Raw genomic sequence first — 12,081 nt, forward strand, 5'->3', positions numbered from 1 at the left:
ATCTCACGTCCTCCAAGCATGAAAATGCTCTTTGGGATCCCGCCCACTCCTGTTGCTGTTCTATTCATGAAGGAAATGGCGGCTTTGACTGCGTCCACTCTTGGTGGGAGTCAAAAATCATATTTGGTGGCGAAGTCCTCCGTTTAAATCCTTGGGTATTGACTCAATGTATTGTCTTGTTGCACTGAACAAGCCCTGGTTGTCATGCTTATCACTGAGGAGTTGCAGCCCCCCCCCCCCCCCCCCCCCAGTAAGAAACCTGTGGAGACTTTGGAGAAGACGCTGGTGGAAGTTTGCGTGCATGCTTTGTTCTTGAAAGTACTCAACTTTTCTCTTGTTTCCCAGCTGTTTCTTCACCTTCAGCTGCTGCTGGTAGAATTTGATGGACAGAGGGTACTGGATTGACCCGTGGTTTTGCCTGCTGTCAGTTGCACTTGTCATCGCTTGATCGTGAGGACATCCTTTCGATCTCAGGACCGGACGATGACAAAGACGATCATTTCACCCATGTTCCCATCATGGATGTCTCCAGGAAGTGTTACACTTGTGATTTTGGCGGAAGAAAGCGCTAGTGATGACAAGCTGATGTCCTGTGTATTTGGAGAGCAGGCGAACCACGTTGAAGTTGCAATTCTCAACCGCTTCTTTTCCCACTGTTCCTTTCCAGATATCGGAATCCTATCAAGCCCTGGCGTTGACATGCCGAAGGAATATGGTCTTCTTTTCCTTGGTAATGTTGGGCAATCTCTTGTCCATAGTGGAGTAGAAGCCGCCTTTTCGGTCATCATTGATATCGAGGATTAGGGCACAGGATCTCATGATTCTTGTCTGCTGCATCTTGGAATGTTTGGGACAGACGATTATGAGGCGCTCATTAATGCCGATTGGGAGCCCTGAGAGTCAGTTGATTATTCCGTTCTTGATGCTAATACCATTCCATGTGTCCTAGACTGATCCTTGGCTTTTCGTAGCCAGAGGAATGTGTAACCACCACCATCTTTCCTCGGCTACCCTTCGTCTGCTCATCGGATTGGTGCAGAGCAGCGACGTCAATGTTGAAGTGCCAGGGTTCACGGAAACCAGTTTTCCGTTCCGGCCCAATACTCATTATCCGGGGGGAGGGGGGGGGTGAACATTCCAGGTTCCGAAATTCAGTTGAACTTTGATGTTCTGACCTCAGGTAAATGCAACTGCTGAAGTCTGTTTTTCAGCCAAGTTAGGGACGGAACTGTATAATTTTAGGGCATATTCTATGTGATTCTTGCCATAATTGGTGTTTCTGGTAAGCGTATAATTTCTAGCCCTTTCCCCTTGCGTCGGCCGCAGAGTGTATGCTGAAGAGGGTTGCTCAGTCGGCACGATAACAGCCCAAACACTCTTCTGCTCCGATTCCAAGATCGAGACGACAGAATAAAGCTGCAACTCCTACGTTCTGGTCCGAAGCTAGTGTCTTTCAGATATGGCAGTCCTGTCCCCGTTACCTCTCAGAGGTGGCACCAGGGCTCGTCAGTGTGGGGGTTGTGCCGGTTTCCCACGGGTAGGCGCCTGGCGTGGTCCAACTTCTAACGTTGGTTTGCACATCAGCAGGCAGAGCGGGTGGGTACACTTCCATTGGCAAAGGAACATCCATCACTGGGGCTGGCCCTGCTGCTGCAGCCTTCATCCGCCATCGCAGCCATTGATGACATGCGACTGTTCTACGCTTGATCTTCCGTTAAGGTGTTCTTTTCTGTTCCGCTTTGTCTGGTTCCTCTGCCGCGACCGTAACGTCATCATAACCCAGCCAGGAGTTTAACACTCCAGGTGGCATTGCTCTTGCGAACAACGGATCAAATACACCTCTCCACAAGGATAAGGTGGCAATCCAAGGACAGATTTAATCACTTTCCTTATTGTACAATCCAGAAACCGCAGCTGTATTTCTGAGTGCAGTAGAATATCCCAGAGTAACATTTGTAATTTAATTATTCATGGTCAAGTTCTTGAGAAGGACGAGGCAAAAGCAACAGGAACTCTGCAGGCGCGACTGCTCAGCTCCAGTGGGCAACTCCATTTGTTGGAGATTACAGCTTGTCATTTATTTTTCTAATCATTGTGATTAGAATTGACCATGTTTTAAATTTGTTAATAGATCTCAAAAATATTCATTGTCTGTCGTTCAAATCGGTGTCACAATCTGTTCAACTAAGAAACAAACCACCTCAACAATATCTCATCGTAAATACTCTGGGGATGATCCTACGAGATATAAATAAAGGTTTCTGAGATTGTATCACCTCAGAGTTCAATTCAGGGAGATTGATCGGAGCTCCACGAGACTGATCGCCGTGCACAGAAAATGCTGGGAACGTATCATATGATCGCTAAAATATTCTATGTGATTCTTGCCATAATTGGTGTTCCTGGTAAGCGGCGATTGAAATTATGTAAACATCTATCTGAGCTTCTTTCTGCTTTTCCTCTGTTACTGATAGTGTCATACGCTGATTTTTGGGATATTCATTACACAGACACTGCAACAGTGACAGCCTTTGCTGAGATTATATTTCTTGTTTTATGAAGGGTTTTATTTTACACTTCCTCAATTTATAATGAACCTGGTTCTGTAGCATTGGCTCTCTGGATTATCAAGTTGTTGCACTTCGTGGAATATCGTGCAATGTCATATCAGAACGGAGTGAAGGTAAATTTATACAAGGAAGTTATTATTGGGAGACTTGCTAAAATCTCCCTCAATCTGAATCATCTAATATACTGGAACTCCTGACCCCTCGTATCGGGTGTAACTCACGAAACAAAGTTCTATACCTAACAGCGAGTAAGGACATATTACTGGGGGTATCTGTCAGTGCAGAATTTTAAGATGTGAATGTCACTAAACAAACTGGAGTAGCTGAACCCAGCGACTGTATGTTACCGGGAATGTCTGTCCGTGTTGAATTGTGCTGTATATGGTTAACTGGAGAGAATTGACTCATGACCACAGTAATCATATTCCATTGGGCGTCCATGCCTGTCCTTCGTCCTTAGTATGGACACTATCTAGAAGAATTGATATCGGTTGCCGTTTTAGTCATGTTTAATGTCATCATTAATAATAATATATTTGGGGATTTTATTCCGTTTGGTTGAATGTCTTTGCGTTTTACAAAAGCAATAGAGTGGAAAAGTATTGCTTTTGCCGACGATGTTTCAGGACGTTTGAATAAGTTGGAAATGTTCGATATTTCTCTGTTTCTTATTCAACAGAAGGACCAGATCGAAAGATAACCTCGTACCTGACGCTTAGCTTTAATGATTTTAATATAACAGCAAAAGGTGCAATGTAGATTTATATTAATTGTTAACACAATGTTAGGTGTTTTGTTGCGTGTTTCCTTGGTGTCCTTCCAATTTCGAACACAGCCTTTCCTCTTCCAAGTCCATTCCCTGTAAAACCGATGACGAGCATTGATCACTGAGTTGATGTTTGTGCAACGCAACACAGCAGCTTTCACCAATCTGAATAAATCCATTTATCTCTACTCGCTTTCACTTTTGTAACCAGCTTGCTACCCATTCCCAGGAATTTCCTACTCCATTTGCTCTAACATTATAAGACAATATTTGAAATTGTGGTTCGCAACCAATGCTTATTGCATCAAAATGCCGGGCATATATTGTACGTTTGATACGGTAGATAGTTATTCAAACAATTAAATGTCGTTGGTAAATGCGACCCTACTGAAAGAATGCTGTTGTCAACTCTAAGAGGTGAACGTGTGACTCAAAGATTGGTGTGGGAGAAATGTGTTCATGGGATATTGGCCCCTTTGCTGGTGAAGGAAGGAGCTTTTCCGACAGGACAAACTTCAACTGAATCATGCTGGCACCAGAGTCTTTGCGAATCGCATCACTAGGGCCGCAGATACGGATTTAAGCTAAATCATGCGTGGGAGAGTGCAATTGTACGGAAAATGAGAAAAACAAAGTTAAAGGCGAAGTTATGAGGGCCGATTAATGATGAGCACTGGAAGCTCCTAAGGGCGAGGGGAGGGGAACGGCTCAGGAGAAGTTAGTAATTTTTCCAAAATAAGAACTAGAACAGCGAGTATAGAAAGCAACAGGAATCTAAAGTCAGGCACAACAGATAAGGGGACAACTATGATGAGGGGACTGTGGTCAACACAGAGCGGAAGGATGCGCGCAGTATATGAAACAAGGAAGTGGGTGTGTAGCGTCTAGTGAAATTGGCGGTGCCGATGTTCTGGACCTCACAGAGATATGGCTGCAACGTGATCAGCACTGGGGTCTAAAACCCATGGATACGTGGCATATCGAAAGGACAGATAATTGGAGAATGGGCGGTGTTGGATTTTTAGTGAATTACGTTTAATCGTTGCCAAGATGCGATGTAGGGTCAGAAGGCGGACTGTCTGTGCAGGTACAGTTGAGGAATCGCTGCAGACAAAATACTCCAATGGGAGTTATGGAGAGGTACCCTACCGGTAAGCAAGATGTGGAGAAAAAAAATAAAGAGGCAGAAAAGGCAAGTCGGGAAGGCAGTACTACCATAATTATGGTGCACATCAATATGCAGATAGACTGGGGAAATCAGGATGATCGCGGATCCCAGGAAAATGAATTAAATGTCCACGAGATGTTTATTTGTAGCAGCTTGTGGACGCGCCCACCAGGGAACAGGATATTCTGTGATGTGGAACGAGACAGGCCTGATTAGGCAACTTAAGGTGAAGGCACTCTGAGGCGGTAGTTACCATAATATAATAGATTTCACCCTGCAGTTTGAGAGGGATAAACTGAAAGAAAATGCAATACTATCACAACTGAGTACAGCTAACTGCAAATACATGCGGGAGGAGAAGGCCAGATTTGATTGGAAGGGGGGTGTAGCAGGGGAGACGGTCTAACAGCAATGCAAGAGGTTTCCGGGGTTATTCAAAACAGAAATTCAGCCCCAATAGGACTAAGCAATATGCCCAGGGATGGCGGATGCAACCATGGCTGATGGGAGAAGTCAGGTACAGCATGAAAGTCAAATTCTAAATACATAAAAAGTGCTGAGGAGCTTTTGAGTGGCAGATTACAGAGGATTGTAAAGCCTTTAAAAGCAAGCAGAGGACAACAATAAAAAATATAATGGGGAGGAGGTGAAACGATTAAATATGAGCACAACGTAGATATTAATCTGAATGAAGATTGCGAAAGTTTTGTTCGATGCACAAGACGTAAGAGAGACGTAAGAATCGAAAATGAGATGGAGAAGTAGTAATGGAGAACAAAACCTGAATAGGTGCTTTGTATGAAGATTCGCACTGCAAGACACCAGTGACATACCAGAACTTCACCAGTCAGGAGGCAGAGGCGAGTTCAGGGGCAGAAGATATTGACTATGCTGAAAGTCTTCATGTGGATAAATCACACCGACCAAATGGACCAGATCCCAGGTTTCCGACGGAGACATCTGAGGAGGATGTGGAGGTATTTGGGTGACCTCTCAGAAATCACTGGAGACAGGGAGGGTCGCAGAGGATTGAAAAAAAAAGACGAATTAACCCATCTGTTTAAAAAAGGAAGGGAGCCAGAACACGGGGAATTATGGAGCAGTTCGCACGAATGTGTCATTGGTAAGATTTTAGGGTTTATTATTAAGGATGAAGTTGCGGAGTATTTGGAAAGGAATGGTAAAACAGAAATCACTCAGCACAGATTCGTCAAGGAGAGGTCATGCCTGATAACGCTGTTAGAATTCTTTGAGGCGGTAACGAGGAACTTTGACAAAGGAAAGCCAGTGGGCGTGGTCTATTTAGGTTTCCAGAAGGAGTTTGACAAATTGTTGTGCAGGAGCTTGCCGAATAAACTAAATTGCCATGGTGTCAGGGGAAACGTACTGGCATGGATGGCTGGCAGAAGGCTCAGTTTTGGGTTAAACGGCACTTTTTCAGGATGGCAGCCGGTGACTAATGGTGTTCAGCAGTGGTCAACGTGGGGACTACAATTATTCACAATATACATTAACGATTTAGAGAAAGGAACTGGGGGAACCTTCGCTCAGTTTGCAGATTAGTGTAAGCTATGTAGAGGGGCAAGGAGCGTAGTGGAAGCAGGGATGCTGCAGAAGTTATGGAAAGGCCAGGAGAGTGGGCAAAGTGCGGATGGAATTCAATGTGGAAAAACGCGATGTTCCACGTTTTGTTAGGAAGAAAAGAGGCATAGCCTATGTTCTAAATGGAAAATGACATCGGAAAACAAAAGCATAAAGGGACTTTGGAGTCCCAGTTCAGGATTCACTTAACATTAACATACAGGTTCAGTTGACAATCAGGAAGACAGACGCAAAGTTAGCATTCAGTTCAAGCGGGATGGAACAGAGGAGCAGGAATGCACTACTGTGGCTCTGCTCAGGATAATTATAATATTGTCAGCACTTTTGGACCCCATATCTAACGAAGAATGAGATGGCCTTGATGAGTGTCCAGAGGAGGTTCACAAGAATAAAACCGGGAATGAAGGCTTTGTCAGATAATGAGTGTTGAGGACTCATGAGTCTTCACCCATTGGAGTTTGAATGGATGCCTTCATTTTAACCCACCGGGACCCCCCCCCCCCCCCAAACCGGGGCACCAATACCCAACCTCGCACCTTCTCCGCATTCGCCGCACAGTAATAACATACTATATTTGGGAGAGCCAGCTGCCAGCCTGTCGCCCTCTCTAAAGGACTGGCTACCCCCATCCTCCCGCAAATAAACGAGATGACCGGAATGCACTGAAATAGGAACAGGCGTCGCGGTAACACCTTGATTTTAACTACCTGCGCCCGGCCCTCTGACAGCAGAGGGAAGTTGTCACACCTTCCCAAATGGGCATTCACCCTCCCGACCAAACTAGTACAATTATACCTTCGGAGCCCACCCCAATCCCGCGGAACCTGCTGCCCCAATAACCTGAATTGGTGTGCTGCCCTACGAAATGGCACATCATAAAATACTCACTCTTACCTCGGCTCTATTTATACCACCAGAAACGGCCCGGATCTTTGACGCAGCCCCATTATATTCCCCACCGACGTACTCGGCTCTGAAGCTTAGAGCAGTAAATCGCTCACAGACATGGACATCAATGTTCCTACCTCCCTCCCGCTATCTCCTTCCACAACCACGAACGCCGGAAACCCTTGGACAATGGCTCTATCGCTACTGCAAAGAGCAAGGGTGTGGGGTACATGGGACACTCCTGCCTAGTGCCTCAGTGCAGAGCAACGTATCCCGAACACACGCCATCGGCGCACTAGAGAGCATCCGCAGCCACGCCGTAAAGATGGGACCAATAACTAATCTTTCCAGGAACGCCATCAAGTATCCCCACGCTTCCCGATCAAAAGCCTTCTCGGCATTTAGCGCCACCTCCACCTCCATGTCCTTCCCATCAGTCGGCGTCCTGATGACATTTAACAACCTTCGAACATTCCAGAACAGCCGCCTCCCCTTCACGAACCCCGTCTGGTCCTCTCATATCACCTTCTGCAGGCACTGCTCCAACCTTGCCGCCAGCAACTTCGCCAATAACCTGGTATCCACCTTTAATAGGGATCTGCACCGATGCGTAACACACTCCGCCGGGTCCTTCTCCTTTTTCAACAGCAGGGAAGAGTCGGACAGTCCTCGGGGATACATGCTCGAAGGTTCAAGTTGAAATCTGCTGATACGTATGATGCCGGGGAGGGCACTGAACCTAGCGACGGAGGTTTTTACATGGGAATTTGTGACGGATCCTTATAGGGATCAAAGTGCGGTGATGCAAATGGACACTAATGCAATATGGATGCTAACCGTGAAGGAGCTCGTAAACTGAAGCTATTTGGTTCTGGTGAGTTAATGCTGAAGGGAGCCGGAATCTATGGGTGGAGGTGCGGTATTTTGATGTGCAACTAACGCCCAGGGGATTCTGACCTTGGATGTGTGGGAAGGGGGAACAATCCTCAGGCCAATCATGTCATAATGGCGGTCAGACCTCGATCGAGCATTGATTCGGAGTGGTGATGTAATTCTGAGGCTGTGTTCTAATCCTGGGGGTGGGGATGGGGCGATGCTGTTGGAACCAAACCACGCGATGCTTGATCGTGAATATGACTCAATACGGAATAGGGAGGTACTCCTGGAGGTAATCAGTCTGCAAGATCTGTCTTTCAAGCCGGAGTTCCAGTTTGAATTCTGAAAGTCTGTGATCACATGACCGAAAGGTTGACCCTGGCAATGTGTGTTATTTCCTCTGGGGTGCCTGATGCTAGATGTGGCGGGTGGCAGGGTGGTAATCTGTACCTGGTAGGGCTTTGGTTCGGGTCCGGGTGGAGTTATTTAGGATCATCGGAATTACGAACAGGCATAGTCGAAATTGGTCCACCTTTCAAACCTTTCGTTCTTGATCATTTAACTCTTACACAATTTTGACCAGCATGACCAGGTCTCTGCATGAATATTTCTCTCATGAATAAACATAAATCTATCGGTTTCTGAATGGAACATGCTCAGGCATTGATCTTGCGCAAGCTTATCAGTAGAGAGCTCTAACAATCCAACACCTTTGTGAGACGAAGTTCTCCTGATCCATGTTAGAAATCTCCTAAAACTTTATTCTGATGCCTTTCACATTTTGCCTTATCTTAACTGTCCGATGAGGCACCTCATTAACATCTACTTCGCGAAGCCGTGAAGGAATTTTGAAGGCTCGATGAGATAATACACTCGTTCTTAGACGCATCTAATACACTCTCAGTTTCCTCAAAACCTGCTGTAATACAAAGCGGCCATCCTCGCCAGTGAATCCACGGTGCATTCCCATCAGTGTTAAATAGAGGCGTCTTGAGGTAAGGAAGCCTAACTGTACAAATATCTTCACTTGCGTCCTCACCAATCCACAATTCAACTTATGAAAGACCTGTTCATAAAAGATTTTTCCGCCTGGTCCAATTAGCGTCAAGCCTCAGTGAAACCTCCTCACCTACCAATACTGTGCCGTTACCAAAACTGACTTTCCCACATTCAATTCCCACATCCAACTCATCTATGTAGCTTGTGAGGAGCTGTGGCTGAAGGATATGCTAAAGGAAGAAATGGCTGTGACTCCGTTCATGACTCTGGATATGCCTGTGAACCACTTCTCAATAAATTGCAGCATGTTATGCCCAATTCGTGTGTTCTGAAGCTATTTCCCAGCAGCAGGTGTGAGACATTATTTAAAAGGTTTTTTTAAATCCAAAAGCGCCACTTCCTCAATTTCTGCTTTTATCTGGGCTATTTGAGTAGAGAAATGTAGATGTTTTACTGCAGTTATTCAGGGACCCAAGGAGGCCACACCCGGAAAACTGTCTGTAGTTTTGCTATCCTTATCTGAGGAAGGATATTCTTGCTTTGGAGGGAGTGTCGCGAGGATTTACCAGAATGAGGTAAGGGATGGCGGGAGAACGATTGCGTCCGTTAGGAGTATGTTAATTGGAGTTTAGAAGAGTGAGAGGTTATCTCATAGAAAGGTGTAAAATGTGAACTGGGTTAGACAGAGTAGACTCAGAAACAGTGTTCCAGATAGTGGGGGAGGTCAGAACGAGGAATCATGGTTTAAAGATAGGGGTTTTTAGGACTGAGGTGAGGATACATTTCTTCATACATTGGGTGGTGACTCTGTGGAATTTAGAACCACAGAACGTAGTTTAGGCGAAAACGCTGTCTGATATCAAGAAGTGATTATATATAGCAATGGATGCTAAAGGATCAAGTGATAGGGGGAAGGCGGGATCAGAGTATTGAACTTGATCAGCCACAATTATAATGAATTGCGGAGCAGACTCGAAGGGCCGAATGGACTAATCCCTGTTTCTATTTTCTGTGTGACTAAGTGTGTATGTAAAATAACATCCTCAAAAATTTCCAACAGGTTTTTCAAACAGAATTTCCCTTTCATACAGCCATGATGGTTCGATACAATAATATAATTATTTTCGTCTTCTTCACCAACACGTGTTTTTTAGGAGATACAAAGTATTTCCCTCCGACTGCCTGCAGAACAATATACCTCCATTTCTCAGTCTTCTCTCTAAATCATCATTCAATATGGGGTTGAGTTTGACAGTTCCCATCGTGTAATTTGAAACTTTAACACTTCCACTTAGACCCTTGACGACACACACTCCCCTCCACCTCCCCATTTTGATCCTGAAATCCTCTCCTTGCAGCCCGTTTCAGTCAATGAGAATATGTGATTTTAAATCTTCTAAATATATCCCTTCTTTCTCTTACAGTTAATTTATTGGGAATTATCGTCCTGTGCCGGGGAAAGTGTGGTCTCTCGTCCTGCACAACACGCTATCTGGTGGCCATGGCAACGGCGGATCTTCTGCTCATTATCGCTGACGTCATACTGAATCAGATCAATTATTATTATTTCCCATTGTGTTTTTTGCATCTCACCGTTGTGTGCAGTGCTCAGAGTGTCCTGGTATGTGCAGCCAGAGACTGCTCTGTCTGGTTCACTGTCACTTTCTCCTTTGATAGATTTGTGGCTATCTGCTGCCAGAAACTGAGAACAAAATATTGCACAGGCAAAACTGCGGTTGTGGTTCTAACGACAACGGGCATCCTTCTCTATTTAAAAAACATCCCCTGGTACTTCATATTTGAACCTTATGTAATAATAAACAATGTCCCGTGGCTCTGTAATACAAAGGTAAACACTTTAACTGATCCCACATGGCTGGGATTTAGCTGGTTTGAAAAGGTTCTAACACCGTTGCTCCCATTTGCTTTAGTTCTGCTGCTCAACGCTCTGACGGTCCGATATATTTTAGTGACAAGCCGAATCCGTCAAGGTCTGAGGGGCAAGAGTAACGAACAGAATAGCAGTGACCCGGAAATGGAGAGTAGAAGGAAGTCTATTATTTTACTCCTCGCAATATCAGGCAGCTTCATACTTTTGTGGTTGGTAAATGTTGGAAATTTTCTTTATTCTAAGATTAGAGGAATAGTTAATTCCACGGAGTTCGAAGTTGTTGTTCATTATGTCGGATGGATGCTGCGGAATTTAAATTGCTGCACAAATACATTTATTTATGTGTTGACTCAGTCTAAGTTCAGAGAGCAGCTCAAGCAGGCACTGAAATCCACGGTAATATCAACTGTTCAGTTGGTGAATAAACTGACAGCTGTATCAAACAGTTAACTGAATCAGCAGTATCAACCAATAACAGTTAAAGTGCGGTGACCGACAGCAGTGAATCCAATTGGAGAAATTAACATTTGGTCAGAGAGCCGCTTTATCTACTCCCCGGATTCACGCGGAAATGGTCAGTTACATTCGCCAGTCGTAGAGCTTTGCCTCCTGACTCACCAATGCCATTTCCATGCAAGGAGCTTCAAATTTCAATCTACAAACATCTGTCAGTCATTAATCTTGCGATATGACTGCAAGCTGCAGTCACCAACAAGCTCGTCCTACCCGTTGCCTGACAGCCACTTTAGCCGATCCGTGAACTTTGTCTGGTGAATGACAACCATTCCATCCAATCAGATGATCGGGATCAATGGGACTGAAGATCTAGTTCCGAAATGTGGTGACGTCACAATGTTCGCTCGGAAAGTTAGTTGTGAAGACAGTAGAACGGGAGTGACGTCGGTTAAGTGAGTGGAGAAAAATCTAGCAAGTGTCCTATTTATGGGCGATTTTACTGGAAGAATTGCAATAAAGCATATCCTACAACTAGAAAGAAATTTCGGAGCGTAGATGTTGAGATAGATCTGGTTAAATGTGAGTGTAGCGAAAGTTTACGAGAGTAGTACGAAAGATTAGTATGTTTTGTTTAGGTAAGTGTGGACAGAGTTAGGACACTGAGAGGTTATTTGAACGGAAATGTAAATATTCCAAGGCGTCTTGATGGGACAGATGTGGAGAGCATATTATTGCTTGTAGCAGAATATAGAGCTCCATAACATTTTAGGCAGTGATGGGGAAGTTTCATTTTTCTCTCAGAGGGTAGTGATTCATTGGAACTCTCTCCCTCAGCAGACACTGGGTCTTTGGAGATGTTAAAGTA

At 44.8% G+C, this 12,081-nt stretch overlaps 1 protein-coding gene across 1 annotated transcript; it reads left to right on the forward strand.

The window, feature by feature from the left end:
- Nucleotides 1–7,819: 7,819 nt before the first annotated feature.
- On the forward strand, nucleotides 7,820–11,210 carry LOC140399536 (probable G-protein coupled receptor 139). Its single transcript, XM_072489076.1, has 2 exons — nucleotides 7,820–7,868; nucleotides 10,294–11,210. Exons 1-2 carry the CDS (start codon nucleotides 7,820–7,822, stop codon nucleotides 11,208–11,210), a joined length of 966 nt encoding a protein of 321 aa, XP_072345177.1.
- Nucleotides 11,211–12,081: the final 871 nt, after the last annotated feature.

Source organism: Scyliorhinus torazame, chromosome 23 (genome assembly GCF_047496885.1).
Source record: "Scyliorhinus torazame isolate Kashiwa2021f chromosome 23, sScyTor2.1, whole genome shotgun sequence".
In the NCBI taxonomy this organism is placed as follows: domain Eukaryota; kingdom Metazoa; phylum Chordata; class Chondrichthyes; order Carcharhiniformes; family Scyliorhinidae; genus Scyliorhinus; species Scyliorhinus torazame.